This window comes from Canis lupus, chromosome 19, assembly GCF_003254725.2.
Source record: "Canis lupus dingo isolate Sandy chromosome 19, ASM325472v2, whole genome shotgun sequence".
Taxonomy (NCBI): Eukaryota; Metazoa; Chordata; class Mammalia; order Carnivora; family Canidae; genus Canis; species Canis lupus.
Window position 1 is genome coordinate 14,749,457 of NC_064261.1, and position 25,418 is coordinate 14,774,874.

Consider the following 25,418-nt stretch of genomic DNA (forward strand, 5'->3'; position numbering starts at 1 on the left):
TTGATAGTAATTACGTATTCTTGCCAGAATACGTATTCTTGCACATGGATAGGTGTGTGTGTCAGATAAGGAATAATTCGAGAAAAACAAATCTATAAAAATAAAACACATGCCCACACATACAGTAAGTATATCATTTATGTGTGTGTGTAGGGTGGGGGGAGAGAATGAGAAAGGAATCCTTCAAATAAAGTGTTCTTCCCCATTTGTCTGCTAGCCTACAAATCATTTGTGGAGGTTGGGGCTCCAGTGGCTATCCTTGACCAGGAATTGATCTTGAGAATGGAATCTGATATTAGGACACTTGAGTAGAAAGTCAGAAAGAGTCTGTATTTTCAGTGACAGTGGAGCTATTTTAGGCATTTTAGACTAACCAGGATTTCTGTATTTACATTGAAAAGCCACAAAGGGAATCATTGGATTATTGTAGCTTTTTTTGTGTATTATCTGCGCTCCACAGACAATGAACACATCCTGCTTTGCTCAGGATAGTACTGGTTCACACTTGTTTTCTGTGTTTTCTAATATAAAGTTATTGTTTTTCTAGTCTCTGGGGTACCACAGGTTGACAGCTAATGTCCATCAATTTTCACAGTTTGGGATTCCCATGCTCCAACACACACACTTAAGAGTTCCAAGTTGCCCCTTATGAAGAAGCTTATCACCTAGCAACAGAAGAAACTCAAGGCAATTAATTAGTATTCTATTTTAAGATATTAATTAATAAAACATTGACAGGCATATTCAGAAAGCAATCAACTACAGAGAGGAGCCAAAAGACAAAAAAGAAAGTCCAACCCTACAGAAAACAATAATTAATGAAAATAATTTAAAAATTAAAAATAGAGCACTCACTAAAGAAATTGAGGAAGACACAAAGAAATATTCCATGCTCGTGGAATGGAAGAAAAAATATTGTTAAAATGTCTATGCCACCTAGAGCAATCTATACATTCGGTGCAATCCCTATCAAAATACCATCAACTTATTTCACAGAGTTGGGACAAATAATCCTAAAATCAGTATGGAACCAGAAAAGACTTCAAATAGCCAAAGGAATGTTGAGAAAGAAACCAAAGCTGGTGGCCTCACAATTCCAGACTTCAAGCTCTATTACAGAGCTGTAATCATTAAGAGAGCATGGTCCTGGCTCAAAAAACAAAAACAAAAACAAAAACAAAAACAAACAAACAAACAAAACAAACATATAGATCAATGGAACAGAATAGAGAACCCAGAAATAGACCCTCAACTCTATGGTCAACTAATCTTCAACAAAGCAGGAAAGAGTCCACAATAGAAAAAAGACAGTCTCTTCAACAAACGGTGTTGGGAAAATAGGACAGCTACAGGCAGAAGAATGAAACTGGACTATTTCCTCACACCATACACAAATATAGACTCAAAAAAGATGAAAGACTTAAATGTGAGACAGGAACCCATCAAAATCCTATAAGAGAACATAGGCAGCAATATCTTCTACCTCAGCCACAGCAACTTGATGCTAGATACATCTCCAAAGGCAAGTGAAGCAAAGATAAAAATGAACTATTGGGACTTCTTCAAGATAAAAGGCTTTTGCACAAGGAAGGAAACAGTCAACAAAACCAAAATAGAACCTACAGAATGGAGAAGATATTTTCAAATGACATATATAAAGTCCTAGTATCCAAAATCTATAAAGAACTTATCACACTCAACACCCAAAGAACAAATAAGCCAATCAACAAATGGGCAGAGGACATGAACAGACATTTCTCCAAAGAAGACATACAAATGGCCAACAGAAACATGAAAAAATGCTCAACATCACTCAGCATCATGGAAATACAAATGAAAACCACAATGAGATACCACCTCCCACAAGTCAGAAATGGCTAAAATTAGCAAGTTGGGAAAAAACAGATGTTGGCAAAGATGTGGAAAAAGGGGAACACTTTTACACTGTTGGTGGGAATACAAGCTGATGCGGCCACTCTGGAAAACAGTATGGAGGTTCCTCCAAAAGCTGAAAATAGAGCTATGATACAACCCAGCAATTGCACTACTGGCTATATACCCAAGGATACAAATGTAGTGATCCAAAGGGGCACCTGCATCCCAATTTTTATAGCAGCAATGTTCACAATAGCCAAACTATGAAAGGAACCCAGATGTCCATCAACAGATGAGTGGATAAAGAAGATGTGGTCTATATATACAATGGACTACTACTTAGCCATCCAAAAAAGAAGAAGAAAATAAATCTTGCCATATACCATGATGTGGATGGAACTAGAGGATATTATGCTATGTGAAATAAGTCAGAGAAAGACAATTATATGATCTCATTCATATGTGGAATTTAAGAAAACAGAGGATCATAGGGGAAGAGAGGGAAAAATAAAACAAGACGAAATCAGAGAGGGAGACAAACCATAAAAGACTTCATCATAGTAAACAAACAGAGTTGCTGGAGGTGGGGGTTGGGGTAACTGGGTGATGGACATTAGGGAGGGCACATGATATAATTAGCACTGGGTATTATATAAGATTGATGAATCACTTACCTCTACCTCTGACACCAATAATACATTACATGTTAATTAATTGAAGTTAAATAAAATGTAAACAATTTTAAAATGGTAAAAATAAAAATAAAAAATAATCAAAACTCTCTGAGTCTACTCTGAGAAATTAGAGAAGTTGTTATATTTGCCAAATTATATCTATTATGTTACTACTAAGAAACATTTTGAGAACTTTAAGGAAAGTCCAGAGAGAAGCTGACTAATGAATGAGACTTCTTTACACAAGCAAATTTTCGAGTTGTTTTTTTCACAGTCTCTCCAGTATGAACTGAGCCGAGGATCATCAGGCACTTGACCCATCACCATCAGGGATGTTAATGCTCTGTTGCTGTACTGATTGTGGAGTCTGAGGTTCAGTGAGCAGACTTGCACTTACTCCTCACACCTCCCTTCCACAGGCACCCAAGTAGATCCAAATTAGCTTCTTCAGACTACTTGCTGGTAAACATGAACACTTTAACTTGGATTTGCAGATCATCTGTAAAGCACCTCATATCCAGCCCTCTTTTTCCACCTTAACATATTAAAATAAACAGACAACAAATAGAATCCAGTTAATGTTTTCCTTATATTCTACATGCAAACTTTTTATTTAGTTTTTTGTTTTCCTCTCCTCAAGGCTCACTTTAATGCTCATGTCAGGAAACATCATAGTAAAGTATAGAGTAGTATCTGAGAGTGATTTTTTTTTTTTTTGGTTTCTAATTAAACCCACATTAGATTGATACTGGTAGCGACAAGTATAGACTGGAAAAAGAACAGATTTCAAAGGAGAGGCAGTTCTTAAAAATTTTGGCTTGGGTCCATTGATTTTAAACTTATAACACTGTCAGTATCTTTATTCTCCCTTTTGTACTTACCAAGATATTTTGAAATATTTTAATATCTATCATTTCAATCTAAAATAGTGTCATATTTTGAGTTACATATACCTAAAGTCTATTTTATGTCATTCCAAAAATATATACTTTGCACATGTACTTTAAGTGATTTAGAAAAGGCTTTTTTCCATGTCATTTTGTGCTTTTAATTCTATTTTATGAATGTTTACTTTTAATATTCTCTCTTTTTCCCCCTTAGGCCCATGTTGCTGAGTTTATTGCTGAATATGATTTCCTCTATTTATATAAATTCCCCAATCACATATCTACATCTTTGTTATTCTTTCTTTCTCTTTTGTATCCTGTGTGCATCCACCCTTTCCATACCTTCCATGCTTTAACTTCTTCACCGAAATCTCAAGCCCATATATCCATATATGACTCAGCAGTGAAACTGTACCCACTTACTCTGTTCATTATTGATAATAAACTTGAGAACAAGAAATTTATTTAGATGAAACACACTTTATACAGAGCTCACACAAACATAATGTACAATATCAAACAGCATATAATTGCAAACAAGGGTGAGATATTATCTTGAAAATATGTTAGCTTTCTGTAGTTTTCTTCAGCAAACATGGTAAATAAAATCCCTGATGGGGAAATATGTGTCTATTATTTTTAGTTAAAAAGTAAAATAACAGGTTTATATAATGGTCTGAAGTTTTATAACAGGAAAGAGAGTTTTTTTTTTTAATGGAAATCACCATAGGGAAATGTTCTTACTCCTATATTTAGAGTGTATATTCTTCTCATTAGTGAAAAGACCACTGGTATGATATAAAAAATATGATATAAAAACCAATATGATATATAAAACAAGATTTCAGTCATTAGTTAATTGCAATCTGATATATAAAACAAGATTTCAGTCATTAGTTAATTGCTTGATCCTCATCAACAATTTTTTCTTATGCTAGAAATTTCCACATGTGTTTTTTTAGATTGAGTCCTAGATTTGATTTTCCTTGACCTTCATAATCAATAGTTATGTGATGCCTATCGGCTAGCAGGATTTCTTTAGCTGAGAATCAATGACCTCTGGTTTTATACTTATTTCCTCGCCATATTTATTTTTCAGTTCTTCTTGCAGTTTTCTAAGCATGCCTTTGATAATGTCATTTGTCACATTCATTTTCTGATAGTTTACATAATCTCCTTTATTCAAACTTCAGTCATATCTATACCCATAATAAAGCTTCCCTTATTGTACAGCGTTTGTTATTCTCCTTTGAACTATGATAATTTATTCACTAATATATAGGTAACTGGCCTTTTTGATGTTCCAAAATAGCATGGTACATTTCAATGCATATTGTATAAATGTTCCTAAACATTTCCTAATTGCTTAAATAATTCTCAAAAAATATTCTTGAATGAGAATCCATGGATCAATTACATTCATCTAAAATTTTTGTGTATATACTGATATATAACATCAATTCTCTATAATTATCTAGTTCTAGGTAAACATAACACAACCATAATTATTTTTGTATTTATTATGCTAAAGAAGCACTTAAGATTTAATTGCTATGAGATTCATCCTTGTGTTCACTTGCATAATTTATCCTTTGTTATTTCTAATATCCCATCATATGTATATATAACTTATTCTTTCTTTCTTTTTTTTTTCCTGCCAAGATCATCCAATTTAATAATTTTTAAATAGCTAAATTATAATCAAGGTCACATGGGCACCATACCTGTAACTATACACATACATACCCTGTTCACAAATGGTTAGCTTTATAGCAACAACATTCTGGGACAGTCAAGGGTACAATCACAGTTTTAAAAATTAAGAGTGAAAAGTAAACACAACAGGACATTTGCACAATAGCAGAGAATCCTGTTCTTGGCAGTGAACAGGAAATGACTGGCTAAAGAAATAAGAATAGGCATAATCTAGAATCTAAGTATTATAATCAGAGGAGTTATAGCTATACATATTCTAACAGCCTAATATTTTACCTTAGTAGCTTCTTATACAAAAGTTAAAAAAAAAAACCTGCCAAAAACCAACCCAAATTATTCTTTTTCCTTAACCATTTTACTCCAAGTTGGTGAAGTCATGAGACTGTCTAGATTAATGGCCTAGAAAAAGTTTTCTAGTTGCAAGATGTTCTTAGTCATTAATTAATAAGCTTAAACACTGAGTTGGATATAGAAATTGGAAACAGGATATATTTCCTAAAATTTGCAAAATAGGAGATGTAAGGCAGATGGTAACACCAAAAGCCACTTAAATTATATTAAAATGGCACCCTGAAATTATTCATAGCAAAACATAATTTCCTATTAGTTTTCATCATACAGGTCAAGTTATTCAGTCAATAAAGAATTTATGGAAGAGCAGCATAGTTATGCTGTACCTCTGAGGTACCCACACAAGGAAAATGACTTTTGGTGTCATGTGACTTCTACTTATCACCAGCCAGGAAGTCTAGTCCCCTGGACCCATTGTGTACCTGGGAGAAGACTGTAAAAATACTTCTGTAAGAGGTAAAGACTAATAATAATCTATAAGTGCACTCTAGAAAGATGTGAAAATGTCATGGAGAAGGAGCACCATATGCTGATTTTAACAGCTTGTTTTACTGGAGAAATTTATTTGTCATGTATACACCATAGGAAAATTATCCCCCCTCCCCTCAAAAAAGGTCATGCAGAAAAACTGGATTCATAAAAGAATGTATACATTCAAAGTAGACAAAAATATGGTAGATGTTTTTAAAAAGAAAATATGAAAAATAATTTCACTATGGAATGCCTTGATTGGCATGTGACTTAGCACTTATTTCCTATTATCCAGATCCAATTGTTCTGATAAATCTCTATTATATATCTGTTTTAGAATATCTAGAATATCTATTTTAAAAATATATCTATTTTTAAGACAGAACATAAAACCTGTATTTGTGCATCCATGTATAAGCTATCTTGTCTGATATCTTCATGGATCCAAGATGCTAAAAGATTAATAAAATAATTTTTCAAAAACCTCAAGTCACAGATTAACAAATAATAGATTTCCTCAAGTTTTCTGAATTACACTACTAATAACTAGTAAGTTGTATTTATTAATGTGCTCTGGATTTTCAGATATAAATGCCAGTCAGTGGTTGGCTGGCTATTAAACTGTAAGTAAAATTATTCTTAGAACTGGGTCTTAATACATGGAATGCCTTAACTTTTCTTAGTTCAAAACCTGTATTTGACCCTAAAATACATAATCATGCCCTTTTCTATACTTTAAGTTGACCTACTGACTGTACAATCAATACTTTGTAAGACAGCAGGTAACTCTAGCACAGATGAAACTATATAGTGTGGCATGGGGGAGGACTTCAGTGGCATTATTCCATTTTTATTTATCCAGACTGTTGCTTTCAGCCCTGCTTTGAGGCCTCCTTGTATATCGGTTTCTAGTGTGTCACCAACCATCACACAGTCCCCAGGCTGTAGTCCAAGGAGATCACAGCTATGATAAAATATGGAATGGGCTGGTTTCTCTTCTTTCTGCTCTCCACCTATAACGATAGCATCAAAATAGGACTGGCAGGCACAAGCCTCAATCTTCTCCCTCTGGGTCTGTCGGTCTCCATTTGTTAATAAAAGTAGGCGGACTTCTTTCCGAAGTTCGGTGAGCATGGCTTTGACATCTTCTGCTAGTATCATATGCTGTAAACGTGTAGATTTCCACAGGAAATAACATTCTTCAGCCAATTTCCTATTGGCTGCACCACCCTTCGTTTCAAGGATTGCTTCCTCCCAGGGTAAAGTCCTTAGGTCAGTAATGCATGTACTGGAAGGATGAAAACATTCCTTGCTGAGTTTAACTTGAGCTTTGTCACAGATGGTTTTAGCCTCTACTTTATAGTGGTATTTTGATTGTAAAAGCTTTATCACCTCCAGCATGCCTCTTCTGCTGGCCGCGGCCGTGTGGATGAGTGTGTTATCCAGGTCGAAGAAAACGGCTCGCACCCGGTTCAGACCATTCCGCCAGCCTAAGGCTCAGGGCCCCCACCACCAGCCGCCCCTCTTTTTTCTTTTTAAAAGGCGAATATGGAATTAAAACTATTAGAAAAATGTATAAGCATCTAAGTGATATACTCTTTCAATTGCACTAATAATGTAATGCAATTAAAGATTCGGTATAATTATCTTCATTCTTCAGTTTGGTTAAGTAAAATCTTTCATATCTTTTAAAACTCAGCCTGAGAAATTATTGTTCTATAGAACCTTTCAATAAAGCCTAATGACGACAAAATTAATCCATTCCATGTATATGAGTGTGGAAGAATGTGTGTATGTCTGTGTTGATGATCTATGAAGAAAAAAAACCTAAAAAAAATTAAATCTGGTATACAATATATTTCATGGTCTGTAGATATTAAGCATATGGAACATATTATGCTAAGATTTAGTAATCTTCACTAGCTCTGTTCTACTCAAAGGGGGTGAGATTATTGCTATGACTTTTAATCTAAACTCTACAGCCTGCCTATACTAACACTTCACTAACACACCATTTTTCTTATGTTATTCTAATATTTTAATTTGACCACATTGTTCATATGAAATTAACATAGCAAGATCACCAATGTTGTAAGAAGGAACTATGAACTCACCATCCTCTCGCTCACAATCCAAAAGCCTTTTGTTATCTTTAAGTTTCATCAACAAAGTCTAAGAAATCACAGTATTTTCGTAATAAGTATCATCAAACAGATGGCCCCAATTTTGTGGAGAAAAGGCAAAATTGTTTTTCACTGCATCACTCATCATTGTGAATGCATAGTCTCCTCATTTGTATCTACTACCTATAGTTAACATTTCATTTCACTAATCTTCTACAGACCCAATGACTTTTTTAACATGTCAGAAACATATCTCTGAATAAACTTTTAAAATTGGAATGCTTTTTTTAAATCAATAATTGATATTTTTAAATAAAGTGACTAGTGAGGGCTGACTATTAATGAGGCAACTGTGGCAGAAAGTAGGCAATACAAATCTGAATACATTACAGTTGCCATGATTAAGGGATTCATTACCTCACGTATTGGTATGATTTCAGGATACAGAGTGTTGTTGAGAAAGTTCATACGCAAATTTTAGGTGATGGCCTGTCTTATTACTGATAAAAAGATGATAGAATAATACTCGTATGTAAGTTTACCTTACCAGTGTATGCTACTTGTCAAAGTATCGTTATACTAAGAAAACAGACAAAAAAATAGAATAACAGTATAAAATAATATTTTTAAAATTTTTAGTTCTTTCCTTTTCCTATAGTTTTAATGGATTAGTTACCTTACTATAGAAATAGTAGGAAAACAGGTAATGCATATTAACAAAATTTATTTGATTGATATTATTCTCTTATTCTCTGTTAATTTTTATTAAATGGTATGAAGACTGTAGAAGATAGGAGGAATGAGGAGAGTATTGGTCAGAGAGGAGGTACATATCAGAGATGAAGAGTAAAAGACAAATTTTCCATTATGAATCAGATGCCTCCTTTATTTTCTCTTTTCTGTACTCATCAATCATGCAAAATATATGTTGTATATTAGATCTTATAAGTACGCTAATTTATTAACATTGACCAGGTGTGTACAATAATTAGTTTCTTTACTGCAACTATTTCTCATTCCACTGGATATACATGAATGTATACTTTCTAACACACTGATTCTTTTTTTTTAACATATTGATTCTTATAAATCCTTGTAAACTTGGTGATGCTTATAAAATATTTCATAAGTGAATCAAAGCAAATGTGCATTATACTATATTATTTATCATTCTTTGTATGTATAGTTGATCCTCATTATTCATGGATTCTATATTTACAGATTTGCCTACTCAGTAACATTTATTTGTAACCCCCCAAAACAATATTTCTGGGTCATTCACAGATATGCACAGAACAATGAAAAATTTGAGTCATCCAATGTGCACATTCCCAGAGGAGGTCAAACAAAGCGACGCTCTGCCTTGTTATTTCAGCTTTTCTACTTATACAAATGTTCTTCTCATGGTCTATTGAGCACACTTTTTTTTTTTTTTTTAAGATTTATTTACTTATTTTAGAGAGAGAGAGAGACAGAGAGAGAGCATAAGAGCAGGGGGCAGGGCAGAGGAAGATGAAGAGAGAATCCTGGAACAGACTCCTCACTGAGTGCAGAGCCCAATGTGGGGCTCAATACCGGGGCCTTGAGATCATGACCTAAGCTGAAATTAGGAACTGTATGCTTAACCAACTGAGCCACCCGTGGTCCTTTAGCACAATTTTTTTTCTTTTGCATTTGTATGTGGTTTTTTTTGTTTTAGTTTTTTTTTGTGATTTCACTGCTTAAAATAGCTCCAAAGTATAGTGATGAAGTGTTGCCTAGTGTTCCAAAGCACAAGAAGTATCTTACAGAGAAGATACATGATAGATAAACTTCATTCAGGCTTTATTTATACTTCTATTGGTCATGAGCTCAATGTTAATGAATCAGTATTAGGGTACATCCAGAAAAAAGAAAAGCAAACTTGTGTTTCTGTATGTGAGGCTACTCCAGAAATACTAAATAACATCTATAATGTGAGGTGAAGCTGTGGATATGATGATAAAGAAGCTAAATTGTGGGTTCATGAGATGATGGTGGATAATAAAAGTGCTTTGGACAGCATTATTGTGAAGCTGAAAGACAAAGAAATTTATAGCCACTTTACCCAGGGTCATGAAATTATTAAGCCTTTCTTGGCTAGTACTGGCTGATTTGTATATTTTAACAAGTTATATGGCTAAAAAAATTTAAACTTGTAGATAGATTCTCAGATCAAGAGCCTGTAGAAGAACTTTTAAAAATACCTACTAAGTGCTATACAGGCAGAGATTTACATATAATAGCACATTTTCAATGCTAATAGAATTGATTTGTTTTACAAAAATGTTGGCAAATAAAGTATGTAACACACAAGGTCTCTAAAATCTCTGACTTTAAGTCATTCCAATGCCATGCAAATAATTTATAAGAGGTATATATTAAATAAGAGGCTTTTAAATAGAAACATACATAAAACATGCTTATCTATTGATTAATTGATAAAAATCTTATGGCTAATAGGAACCTAAACCTGTAATTTCCCTAGGATGAATGATTATGTATTTGCTAAGTCAGAATCAACGTAATAGAATGTAACTCCTGTGAATAGTGAGAATCAAGTATATTCTTTTTAATGGCCACTGAATAGTCCACTTTGTAAATATAAACACTGCTATAGACTAAATGTTCGTGTCTCCTTAAAATTCATATGGTGAAACCTAATCCTCAATGTGACAATATTTGGAAGTAGAACATTTGGGAGGTAATTGGATGGAGCTCTCAGGAATGGGATTATTGCCCGTATCAAAGAGACTCCAGAGAGCTCTTCTGCACCTCCCTCCATGTGAGAAAAATAAAAGACAGCCATCTATGAACCAGGAAGCTAGTTCTCATTAGACATAAAATCTTCTGGCACATTGATCTTGGGCTTCTCAACCTCCAGCACTATTAGAAATTTCTTTAATTTATCCAGATATTATTTATATATTTTGTTGTAGCAGCCTGAACAGATTAAGTCAAAAACTGGTATTGCAGGTGAGTTGCTGCTATAACAAATACATAAAAATGTTGAAGTGGCTCTAGAACTGGGTAAAAGGTAGAGGCTGGAAGAGTTTTAGGTGCATGCTAGAAATGTTGACATTCTGGTGTGCAATCACAAAGAAAGAGGAAAGCTAGAGAGCTGCAGCATGGGTTACAATCAGCAGAGCCAAATGTTGACTGGGGCCCTGGCAGAAAGTCACAGTGTGGGGCAGTACCCCACCAAGTTATGGGGAGATATTGATACCACAGTGGGTCCAGTACACAGACCATTAAGCCAAACAAGATTATTATTGAGTCTTAAGGTCTAATGGAATTTGCCCAGTTAGGTTTGGGACTTGCCTGTCACTCCTTTCTTTCCCATTTCTCCCTTTTGGGAATGGAAATAGGTATCCCAAGCCTATTCCACAGTTGCATTTTGGAACCACATAACTTGTTTGGTTTTACAGGTTCACAACTGGGGAGGAATTTTGCCTCAAGATATCATCTATATATGATTTAGATGATGTTTAGATGAAACTTTGGAGTTTAGATTTTTAATGTTGATGCAGGAAAAAAGTTAAGACTTTTGGACTGTTGGGATGAAATTAGTATATTTTGCATGAGAGCAGGGCATGGATTTGGTGGGGGTAGGGATGGGATGTTATAGAATGAATATTTGAATCTCCCCAAAACTCATATGTTGAAACTTAATTCCCAATAAAATGGTATTAGGAGGTGGGATCTTTGGAAATTAATTAGGTCATGAGGATGGAGCCTTTATGAATGGAATTAGTGCACTTGTAGAAGAGGACCAAGAGAACTCCTATGTCCCATTGTCAGAGAGAAGAAGGTTGTCTATGAACTTGGAAAAGGGTCCTCACCAGACACTAAATTTGCTAGCACCTTGATTTTGGACTTCCTAGCTCCCAGAATTGTAAGAAATAAATTTGTTTTAAAATCACCCTGCCTATGGTACTCCATTACAGTAGTCTAAATGGACTAAGGCAACGGCTGATATAATCTTCCCATGGTATCTCTAACACTTTGACCATAGTGTATAAGATTGAGAATGGCAATAACATATGCTAAAGTAACTTATAAACTAAAACACAGCAAAGATATCTTTTATTTCTTTTACCAAATACTTTACATTTGACAAAGGTAGCTAAGACTCATAGACCAAATGCAATCTACCACCTGTTTTTTTTTAATAAAGTTTCGTTAGAACAAAGCGATACCACTTATTTATGTATTATTTATGGCTGCTTTCATAATACTAATACTGAGTTGTATAGTTATAAGAGAAATCTTATTGCCCTTGAAACCTGAAATATTTACAATCTGACACTTTATAAAGTTTGCTGATCTCTGACAAGACTACATCAGATAAGACATTTCACATCTCCCTTTAATCTAGTATACATGTTATCATTAATTTCTTATTTTAATCTGCTTACTAAGGCATTTTTAGTAGTTGTAACAGTAGTACCACCTTCATTCTAGGATATTTGTAAAAATTATGTTAAAAAGGATTTTAAATATCACTGTATCTAATCTCAGTATTCCTATAGGTAGACAGAATAAATATAAAATACTATTAAAGTCTCAGTATCAAATCTAGCCCTAAATTAATCCTTAGCATTTTTCACTTTCTCCATCTAGGTAAGCATGGTGGCTTTGAACAAGGAACATAATCTATCTGAGCCTGAGTAAAATACAATGTTATCTACTGGTTTTTGCTATTTTAAGTGTGAGGAGAGTGTTTAGTACATAGAAGACTATCATAAATGGTTGCAATTGTTATTACCATTCTATATTCTGAGCCTCAGCTCTAAAGTCATATTTCCTGGGTTTAATTCTTGAGTGCTCCACTTAAACAAGTCAGTTAACACATGTATCTATTGCCATGTAACAAATTACCCTCAAAACTAATGGCTGAAAATATTAAACACTTTTTATCTCACATTTTTCTGGATCTGGTTCAGGATTTCCTACAAGACTGTAGTCAAGTTATCAATTAAAGTTGTGCTCCTCTGAAGGCTTAACTGGGACCAGAGGGTTCACTTCCAAGTTCACACGGATGTTGCAGGAGACCTTGATTCTTGGCTCTCTGTTGGCTAGAAGACTCAGTTACTCACCCATGGCCTCTTCTCAGGGATGATTAAGAGTTTATACAACATGGGTAGCCTGGGCGGCTCAGTGGTTTAGTGCTGTCTTCAGCCCAGGGCCTGATCCTGGAGACGCAGGATCGAGTCACACGTCAGTCTCTCCGCATGGAGCCTGCTTCTCCCTCTGCCTGTGTCTCTGTCTCTCTCTCTGTGTCTTTCATGAGTAAATAAATAAAATCTAAAAAAAAAAAAAGAGTTTACACACATAATAACTCTTTTCCTTCAGAGCAAGTGATCTGACAAAGAGATCAAAGGGGAAGACACATGTCTTATATGAAGGAATGTCATAAGTCAACACTGTAATCACATTCTCTTTATATTGAGAAAGGCACTAAGTCTGGCCCACACTCTATACGGGGGAATTGGGCTCTACCTTTTGAAGGAAGGAGTACCAAAGAGCATATGGACATATATTAAAATTGCCATGCTCAACTTGCCTCAATTTCTTCATCTATAAAAGTGAATATAAATAACAATAAAATGATTGAGTATTGTTTTGATATTAAAAACATGAAAATCACTTTAAAAAGAGCCTCAAACATGGTAAGCAGTCTATAAATATTAGTGAATGTTTGCTTTATATGTAACTATATATAGGATGTTGAGAATCATTAATATGTATCATTTTCAATTTATACTTATTTCTGTATCTCTTACCTGAACTTGAGATTTTTCTTTCTTTGGGAGAAAATTTGTCTCTTAGGTTCAATTATTGACATTGTGAAGACAAAGCTTCCTTGTTTTTGTTTCTTTCATGTAAGAATTGATAGACCTTTTCCTTTACCAAAATGCTGCTCAATTTCATTCTCTGTTAGTGACCAGATATGTATCCTGTGTTGGATATGGCATAAATAGATTGCTTATCAAGGAGTAATCATAGCTATATTTCTGTATTTATGGCTAAGATGAACAGAAACATTATTTAGGAATACAGTGCCTATTTCTTTGTTTTCTGAAACTAAAAGAGGCCTTTAAAAATAAATTATTGAGGTGTAATTGACATATAATATTAATATTAGATTCAGGTGTACAACATAATGGTTAGGTACATCCATCTTTTATGTCACATACCATATATTTCTCAGTGTTTTAAATTATTTTTGTTATTTATTTTTTATTTTCTGAAATTTCTCCTTAGATTCAGAGTATCACAAACTACAGTATTTGTAGTGTAGTCTCATTCTGTGAAATATTAAGCTAGAAACCATAGATTATGTCATCAGATATAATGCTTCTCTGGACTGATTGTGGAATTATGCAAGCACATATACACTAATACACAAGGCAGGCAAGTCACATTGTCTCATTCTATCCTCCTCCATTAGGCATAAGAATGCTTGAGTATATATCCATTTAAAATGCAGTTTTGGGGAGATGCCACATCCGCTTTTTTCATAACTTATTTAATTGCTTAACACTAATTGTTGCATTTGGTTTGGGCCCAAAAGTCCAAATATAAGAATATAATCAAAGTCTATAAAATTTATATCAAGTATGACTTGGTGAGTAGAAAGGCTTTTTATTATGATTGGGAAAAATTGAAACCAGAGATCACAGTTTATAATTTGTAACAGTTTTCAGCTTTAACCTCATTTTCTCTGGGGAAATTTCTCTGACTCTCTTAGAATGGGCAAGGCTTCCTTGTGTTTGATCTCATGGCACTCTATTCTTTCCTTATCAAAGCACTTACCACACACTCTATTCTTTCCTTATCAAAGCACTTACCACACACTACCACACAGTACTTGTGTCCTTGAAGTTTATGTTGTCTGAATTTCAGTAAAGGATCTCTATCATATGTTGGAAGGCACAGTGGATCCTTTGTATACTACTGTATCATTAGTATTTGTGACAAAGTAAGTAAAGTTAAGATGATGTTTACAATATGGCTAAGAAAGATTTGATCTCCTAGAATCTCCCCTCCTTCCACACATACCCTGACCACCCAAAAATGTTTAGTAGGCTCTGGTTAGGATTCTGGAAGGATTTAAATTTACTAATAGATTATGAAAACATAATTAATAAATAATGGTATTTGAGATTATTACCATAAATAAATTCTGGTCAATTGAGATTGGCAGTAGGAGCTTGAGTACTATACTCGACTGCAACTCTTGTTACTATCAAAAACAAAGTATTGGAATACATGCAATGGAGGTGCAGCTTATTAAACTCTTTTTCTTTGTATATTATATTCATAAGTGTCTTTCTAAAGGATTATATAGTCAGCCTATAATTTGAGTTGAAGTGGACATTAGAAGGCAAAATCATTTTATATTAAACTGCTCAGAACCTTCCAAAGAGTAACCATTAATTATTTAAAAAGCTTAATAACTATGGTAAGTATTCAATATCTACTATATGTCAGGCACTATGTTTGGTATTTTACAAATGTTACGTCATGTAATCTATACACCATGCCATAATGCAGTGGAGAGACTACCTTGAAATTAGATTTGGATTCATTTCTTTTTTTTTTTATTTTTTTTTCATTTATTTATGATAGTCACACAGAGAGAGAGAGAGAGGCAGAGACATAGGCAGAGGGAGAAGCAGACTCCATGCACTGGGAGCCTGACGTGGGATTCGATCCCGGGTCTCCAGGATCACGCCCTGGGCCAAAGGCAGGCGGTAAACTGCTGCGCCACCCAGGGATCCCTAGATTTGGATTCAAATCATTAGTTTGCCACTTATATATGCCTGTGATCATGAGCAAGTTAAATACTGTCTTTAAGTATGTTTGTTCATCTGTTAAAACAGAGAAAGTATTGTTTTCTGGTATCTATTAATCATGCACTAATAATTGATAGTAGTTTTTATTATATTTGTACATATATACAGCTAGCACCAGAAGAGATTGCACTCTCTCCACAGCTTGTATAATGTACCAGTATTTCCTCTCTTATGTATGTATATATGTATTTATTTATTGAGGTATTAGTTCCTCTCTTATGTACGTATGTATACATGTATTTGTTGAGGTATAACCAACATACCTTTATTAGTTTCAAACGTACAACATAATGATTTGCTATTTGTACATATTGCCAAATGAGCACAAGAGTAGGTCCAGCTAACATTGTTGCCATATGTAGTTACAGTATGTGCCAGTTTTAAACATATTTTATCTTCTCCATTTCATTTTAAATCATCCATGGCATAACAAATATCCTTTGTTTCATTTCCATTTCAATATCATATCTTAAGTACTTCCCGATCTTGGGAGAACACTCCCACTTTGTATGCCTTTGTGTTCATAAAAACATATCTGCACAATTGCAAAGCACCTTCTGTTTTTTAAAGAAAAATACAGTAGAAGACTCTAAATGGTTGCCCCTTCCTAGGTTATCCAAAGAATGATAAGTACTCCAAAGACTTTAGTATAGATACTTGTGGTCCCCTGGAGTAGTTCAAATTCTACATTTTAGGTCAGTTTTTAAAGAATCACTTCTATGACTTGTCACCAACAAAATCCAGATCTTTATAGTTTTCACATGAATTAAGTTTTTTCACTGAAGACAATTTAATTATATTTTTTCTCTTTTTATTTCTGACATATGCTTATGTTTGGTACTAAAAATATCTTCTGAGAGACTTGTATATCAATAGTGTCTAGAATTTAAATCATTTAAGCAGAAGAATGCGGAGTATGGAATTGTCAGATCAGATAAGATACTACTTACGAATGCACATCATGATTTCCAAGCATATAAATTAAAAAAAAATTACATCTCATAATTCAGAATTTTGAAACTCTACAAGTTTTAAGAATTACAATTCATATTCTCAAAGAACTGAGAATTCTATATTTAGTACTCTATGCATAATAAATAATAAACTAATTGGCCATAATATTTTTAGAATTGATGAGGCATCTCTTGTGGATGAAATCACATACCATATGTCTTTAATGTTGTTCTTATAGTTCTCTGAGTACCTTCTATAAATTATATTTTCAAATTAAACTGGACATAACAGAATATTCCAAATAATATACTTAAACTGATCAGAAATAATATGAAGTTCAAAAACGATGTAAATGTTGGACATACTTTCTTTATAAATATAATATCTATTTTAAACTATTTAGTAACTTCCTTTTAAGATTCTATCATTATCTTTAATTTACCTACAAAATCCCATCATGAAAACCTATTAACTAACTTAAATTGATTCAAGAAACAATGTAAGCTGGTTTTCTAATAAAGTTAAGTAATGCAACTCAGTAGATTTTCTGTGAAGAGAGTGAGCTCCAACCTCTTATTAGACTTGTAAATGTAAATTTTAAATGGAAACATTCTTTTGAATATGAGAGCAGTTTATAGTCTTATCCTGGCACAAAGTAACATAATAAACTGCTAGAATTTTAATTTAAAGCAAAGTTTAAAGGTTATTGTGGTTTGCCAAGATTATCCTTCATAAAAATTTCTTGAATGTTTATTTGTCAACAACTTATGTGATTATTCTAAATTAATATGAAACCAAAAGTGAACCCAACACTCTCAAATACTTTTGGAAAGCAAGGAACTTTTATTTTTATTTTTTAGTCATGCTTTAATGGCTATGCCAATAAAGTAAAGGAATCTGAATTAAATAAGGAGATTGGGGGAGGGTAATGAGAAAGCAAGTCAGCTTTTGCAGTAAGAACTACTATTAGAAATTTAAAGAGACTATTATTTTATCTCTAGGTTTTCAAAAAACTTTATGAGAGTCAAACTAGTGGTGCTTCTTTTTTCTTTCAAGATTTTATCACTGATAATAATTTTACTTTGGAGCAAATGTTATACATTTTTGATATTTCTATATCGTTTAGGAAGATGACTTGTGTTGGAGACCACATTTTTCTTTTTTTTAAAGATTTTATTTATTTATTCATCACACACACACACACACACACACACAGAGGCAGAGACACAGGCAGAGGGAGAAGTAGACTCCATGCCAGGAGTCCAACGTGGGACTCGATCCTGGGTCTCTAGGATCATGCCCTGAGCCGAAGGCAGGCGCTAAACCACTGAGCCACCCAGGCATCCCTGAGACCACATTTTTCGAGTATGTTTTTATTATACATCAGCCAGGGACTGAGTCAATTGAGAGAGGGTAGCTCAAATATCTCCTTTTTCTAAGCACAAACTAAAATCAGTAGCATTTGTCTTCTTTCTAAAACTCAGATCTTTCAAAAGTTAGCATCACTCATATCTGTGCACGTAGACAGATATACATATGGCCTACAGTGACTGAGTTGTGTGAGCCTTTCAAAGACATCATATACAATATTTTGTGTGCCATACAATCAAGAATTGCAGAATAATATGTGAGACTAGCTATAATATCAGCCAAAATATGAAATGTAGCCTGTTGCTACTTTAGCCTGGTAGAGGACATATCCACATGTACCACTGGTACTCAAGCCTAAACTTGGCGGGGACACAGGCAACACAGTAAAAACGAAACTAAACAAAACAAAGAAACAAAACAACTGTGTATTATTCTCTTTCTGTGTATAGGAAAGAGGGAATTAAGCAATCATCCAATGGTAGTCATGCCTTTGTATATATTAGTACAGTCAAAATCTGACTTTAAAGGCAACTTGGATAAATTGGAGAAGTAAAAAGGGTTGAGACAAAAGATTTGAGTTTATACTGTTGGAAGGTAGTCATCAAGCTGAATCACCACCACCCCCCTCAGTCTGTGAAAATTGCAAAAGAAACATTGTTCTAACATAGGATTATTATTTATGTGTCTAAATTGCTTCAAGATTAAAGGAATCCACCTGAAATAAATATGTAACAATCACAACTACAGTCATTGTCTGATTTTAAATAGATTTTCATGAGGCCATTGATTTAATAACAGCTTTTCAGGAAAACGCACGCAGCCAGACTTCAGGACATTTCAATTTTGGAAAAGTCACTTCTATTTTATTATCATGATGTGTAATGTGTCACTCACACTTTGGGGATCAATATAGGTTGAATAGGAAAGACAAAAACAGAAATTTACAACTCTGAAAACTAATGAATGTTCTTCTGATTATTTTTTAAAATATTTTATTTATTTATTCATGAGAGACACAGAGAGAGAGGCAGAGACACAGGCAGAGGGAGAAACAGGCTCCATGTAGGGAGCCCAATGCTGGACTCCATCCCAGGACCCTGGAATCACAACCTGAGATGAAGGTAGATGCTTAACCAGGTGAGCCACCCAGGTGCCTCTGTCCTTCTGATTATTAAGAAATTACTGGGGATCCCTGGGTGGCGCAGCGGTTTGGCGCCTGCCTTTGGCACAGGGCGCGATCCTGGAGACCCGGGATCGAATCCCACATCGGGCTCCCGGTGCATGGAGCCTGCTTCTCCCTTTCCCTCTGCCTGTGTCTCTGCCTCTCTCTCTCTCTCTGTGACTATCATAAATAAATAAAAATTAAAAAAAAAAGAAATTACTGCAATGTTTATATGAGTGTATTGTATTGAGTGATAAGGACAAATTGTAATTAATACAATGGAGTACAGAAGCCCTCTTAATTATGATTTTTTTTTTTTTACCTCACAGACTGTGTTAAGCATGCATACAAAGACCACAACAGCAAATTCCTTATATGAGCTCTAATATTATATCACAAAAAGCAATCAGGACACATCAAATTTATTCTTCTTTTCGTATATGTACATTTGAGGTCTATGTCTTCTAAGTTATACCAGAACAGCTTTTGAAGTGAAGAAGCTATTAAAGTGGGAGTTCTCCAGAATGTAAAGCAGGTAAAAGCAAACCTGCTCTGATTCAAGTCTATTTTGAACACTCAGAACATTATTTACTTGGCTCTCCAGAAGCCTCCCTCACCACTATAACCAGGGTTGTGTATCTCTAGAACCCTTTTAATTTGTAGAGACCATTTCAAAAATACCTACAGGGATATTTATGTGGCTCAGTTGGTACAACATCTGACTCTTGATTTCAGGTCTTAGTATCAGGGTTGTGAGCTTGAGTGCCCCCCCACCCCCAATTTGGAAGCCTACTTAAAAAAATACTACCTAGAAAAATAATGTGCATTTCTTTCTCTTCCTCCCTATCCAAATAATTTGGCATGGTAAAGAATCTATTGGCACACATGAACAAAATCTTTCAGTACTTTCAATGGCATTTGATATGTACATAAGACACCTGAAGCTGCTGGGCCTTTTGCTTGTTTGGCGTAGGCTTTAAAATCTGGAATACTTAAAATTTTATGAAGTGCAGGGAAAAAAATGGAATAACAATGGGATAGCATCCAGGTATTTTCGTAGATTATCATTCTTAGAAAGTTTTACATAAATGTCTTCAAACCATTTTGTGAATTTTGCTCTCCAGGAGGATATAACACTATAAATTTTACATCCGGCCTCTACTTTCATTAACTCTTTACATATGTGAGAAAACACTTTGGTAAAGATGTGTTTGAGGGCTATGACTTAAAATGTAGATACTCACTGGTAAAAATATTTTCTTGTTGTTGCGCACATGGTCATAAGCACAACATTCAAATGTGGCCCACCTGCATAGTACTTATGAAGAACTTAAAGAAAGTCTGTATCTGATAAATGCTATGTATGTGATGTTATGATCTTCTCTGGCTCCCCTAGTGGATTGTTTACTGTATTCCCTCTTGTTATATCGAACACATTGTAGACGGTTTGAAACAGTCAAGTCTTGGCAAAATCCAGGGTCATTACAAGTTGTCCTCATTAATGGTATGCAGGCCTCTGTCTTCTTTTATTCACTCCACCCCCAGCTTCATTTTACAACTTCCAGGATTCGTGAGATCACACATATTTCCCTGGATTAGTGATGAACTACAGATTACTCCTTGAAATCAATGACTAAAAGGGAGGAAGCAAATCAGAATGAACAAACTCTGAAGGGAAGAAAGCTCTAGTCTTTAAACATCAGAAAATAGAGGAGGAGAAAGCCAGGGATACTCTTGAATCTGAAGTTAAATGTGGCTGAGTTACAAAAGCAGGGCAGGGAAAGTAAAGCCCATTTTTGGTCTAACTGTGAAATTAGTGAAGAACTCAGACACATAATAAATCCTTTTGTTGTATTACTTAGAACTTTTTCTCTTGTGGATGATTTGTTGCCAGAAGCATTCCTATTATATAATTTGTACTTTCACAGATTTCCCCCACCACTCTTGTCTACTCTAAGTGTCCCTTACAGATTCATGCTGAAACCTAACAGGATCTGCTGCAAATTCCTTTTACACTTTGCCCTGAGAATATGGAATGTGCTTTCCCTTCAATTCTCTGCCATGGGAATTAATTACCTGCAGTTTTCAGCACAGTGTGAAAGTCTTATCTGCTTTCTTTGGCAGTAAAATATTACTGCAAAGCTTTAAACTAGTTTTGAAGTTTTATTGTCTTTTTTCCCCCTAGGTTTTAATTATGGATGTTTAAAATATTTTATGTCAGTAGGTAATCTCATAGTTATTATGGTAAAAAACAATGAAAATAATCAGACTGAATTAAACTATGAAAATAAAACTTTATATACAAGGCTGGGCAAGGTTTTAAAGACCATTGTTTTACTGGGTGTTGCAGAATTTTAGTGATTTGTGTAAAGAAGAATCAATATTATTTACTAATAGGCAAAAAAGTGGGTTATTTTCCAAAAATGCATATCCATTACATTTAATCAGATCCAGATGATAATACTAATATTTATGATGGATCCCAACCTCAAAACATAACATGAGAACGGGAAGAAATAATGATTCAAGCCTTACAGTTCCATGGAACAGTATGTGTTCTTGGTTTTAGGGGGAAATTAAAGTTATAAAGTTGGAAAGAGTGAGAAAACAAACAGCGATTTTATGTTCTGAGAGTATACTTTACTTCTTTAGTACATGGTGGTTTAAGTCATGTAATGATTTTCTTTTTCTGAACTTAAAGAAAATAAACAAATCAAAATTATAAATTAAAATAATTGATATGCTTCCAGATAAACTAGGTATTCTAAAACATCAAACTTTATGACAACTCATTTTTAGTTTATGAAAAAGGCAATGCTAAAGGCCAAATTGTGTAAGTCTTATATTTGGCCTGCAAAATTTTAAATATTTTTATTAACTTTTTACACATTTTACCTCTCTTTTTTATGGTCTACTGAGCTCATATTCAATTATGCGTACACTGTCTGGATATTTCAAACTACATGTATTCTCACTGATTTTTTTTTCTGTAGTCAATCTATACAGTGCGTACATTCAATCTAACTTAGAAAGTGAGATATAATATTATATGTGTTAGTTTAAGTTGTTTATTTTAGATTTTTCTTGTTTCCTGACTTAGGCCTGAATTACCATAAACTTCCCTCTAAGCATAGCTCTGCTGCATCCCAAAGATTTGGGACCATTGTGTTTCCATTTCATTGTCTCCCTATATTTTTTTATTTCCTCTTTGATTTCTTGGTTGACCCAGCCATTGTTTGATCGCATGTTATTTAAGCTCCATGTGTTCTTTCTATATTTTTCTTTGTGATTGATTTCTAGTTTCATAAACTGTGATCTGAAAAGATGCATGGTATGACTACAGTCTTTTTGAATTTGTTGAGAGTTGTTTTCCGAACTTGTGGTCTATTCTTGAGAATATTACATATGCACGTGAAACAAATGATTATTCTGTTTTAGGGTAGAATGTTCTAAATATGTCTGTTAGATCCGTCTGGTTATATTGTTATGTTCGGTGGGGTTGTTGAGTTCTCTTAATCTATTTTCACTTTTTATTATTCTTTTTTCTCTATCCTGTTCAGTTTGATTGCTTTCCATTATTCTGTTCTTCAGGTTGCTGATCCATTTTTTCATTTCTACTACTGATTCCCTCTATTGTATTTTTAATTTCAGTTATTGAATTCTTTATCTCTGGTTGGTTCTTTTTTATGTTTTTTATCTCTTGTTGAGAGTCTCACTGAGGTCCTTCACTATTTTCTCAATTCCAGTGAATATCTTTAAGACCATTACTTTAAATTCTTAAATTCTCTATCAAGCATATTACTTGTTTGTTTTATGTAGCTCTCATCCTATTGTTTTGTCCTGTTCTTCCATTTGAGAGATATTTTTCTGTCTCCTCATTTTGACTAACTCTCTGTGTCTGTTTCTGTGTGTTAGGAAAGTCAGCTACATCTCCTGCTCTTGAAAGTAGTACTCTTATAAAGAAGAGGTGCTGTAGTGCCCTGCAGTGCACATTTTGTAGGTTAGCCAAAGTAAAGCCCCTGGATCAATTCCAGAGAATTGTTCTTCTTGCCCTTCAAGAAGAAAATTTAGGAAGCCAACACAATTTAACTTCTTTAAAACTGTGATTTTTGTTACATGCTTCATCTCATTCCTTTTAATTATCCCACAATGATTAAAATGAAAAAAAAAAAAAAAACGTATGCTTGACTTAGTGCATAGCAAGAAAAGGAGTGGCAAATGAGGATGAGTTCCATTCTGCAGACATTTTTGTTTGAGGAATTCTGTAGGTAAAAGTAGATGGTAACATGATTACAGAAAGGGGTTATCAGGTTGAAACTGTCAGCAACGTAGTAAAGAAGAGTTTATACAGCTTTTCTTTGTTCTAAGACATAGGCCTGAGGTTTTAACTATTGATAGAACCATGGTATTTTTTCTCAATGTGTTTGGAAATCATTGAAATGAGCATCTTGAGGTTTAGAAATCTTTTATACTATGAGTGAGTTATAAAATACCATTGAAGATATATTACATGTCATAATCTGTTTTATTTATAGATAAAGTATCATGAAAAATGTGAGAAAAAACTGAGAAAGTTTGTGGAATTTCTTTCATTATTTAGGACTCATTGAAGATACAAAATGAACTGGATCTAATTAAATTAGTAGCTATATTTTGATAAATATATGCATTATTTTCCATTACATAACAAAAGAAAAGCAAAAGAAATATAATAGAGTCCTTCCTGTAAAGAAGAAAGATGAGACATGTGCTCATTTGGGAATTATTTTTATAAAAATATATTTCTTCAAATTTATTATATTCATGTCATGAAAAGCACCAAAACTCAAAACTGCAGTAAAGAGAAGAATGATACATATGTTTTTGTGTATAAAATGCAATTTATTTTATTCTATGAATAGAAAATAACTGTAAAGGAAAGCAAGATTGTAGATATATTATTTATATAGAAGCTTTTATGTTAGTGTCTTAAGGTTTCTAAAATATTAACTTGACCCTTTGTAAAGAAGGATTTTATTAAAACCACCTTTTTTCATAAATGAGGAAATTAGATTGTAGACAGTTTGATATAAGGCTTTGGAACAGAAACTCTGGCTTAAAGTAGTTCCGAATTTTCACAGCTCAATTATTGGAGAGATACTTCAATTTACCATGTAATAATAATGGCAGGAGTAGAACAAAAGATGAAAAGAAAGAATAGTTCTGCAGTCAATATTACAATCTGGACTTATTAATTTCAAAATTATCTATTGGCTATTATATCTGTCAAGAAGACATGTATATGCACAATTATATAAGATATCATATCAAAATTTGAACAAAATATTATGAAATTATAGATGTGATAGTAGGTAATTTTCTTAGATAATTGAAATTTTTTGAGAGTAAATGGTCCTTGAAGGAAAACAACTTGACTTTCAAAAGCCAATGGCTAGATTATCTGCCTCAGATCTGCTGGTCACAGTGAGGCAATCTGGGAATGCCATTGCTACAAACAGATTCCATTTAGGAAAACTCACTTCTCACCACATGCCAACCAATAGTGTAGCCTGATTTATCTACAGCAGTGGCAACAATAGAACTCAAGTGGCTGACTCATGACCCACTGGTAGTGTTGGATCTGATTAGTTCCCAAAGGTTACCTCAATAAAGCCAAAGAGGGTGCCAGAAGGGCCATGCTAAATCCAAACAGGGCAACTGCCAGCTAAAATTGAAACTTTACATAGGATTAAAAATCTCCTAATGTAATCTTTAATTTGTACATGATACAATTAAAAATACTTTGTCATACCAAGAACCAAAAAAATCACAAATTAAGTGACAAAAAACCAATGCCTAGATAAATCAAGTATTGGAAATATCTGACAAAAATTTTAAAGCTGAAATCTTAAAATAGATTCAATAAGTAATTATGAATTTATTATCAGTAGAGAAATAGAATATATAAATATAGA

At 33.8% G+C, this 25,418-nt stretch overlaps 1 protein-coding gene across 1 annotated transcript; it reads right to left on the bottom strand.

Moving 5' to 3' along the window:
• Positions 1–6,049: 6,049 nt before the first annotated feature.
• LOC112642715 (N-acylneuraminate-9-phosphatase-like) lies at positions 6,050–16,324 on the bottom strand. Its single transcript, XM_049097151.1, has 3 exons — positions 16,241–16,324; positions 8,089–8,146; positions 6,050–7,470 (listed from the first exon to the last, which is right to left on the bottom strand). Exons 1-3 carry the CDS (start codon positions 16,322–16,324, stop codon positions 6,710–6,712), a joined length of 903 nt encoding a protein of 300 aa, XP_048953108.1. The 3' UTR covers positions 6,050–6,709.
• Positions 16,325–25,418: the final 9,094 nt, after the last annotated feature.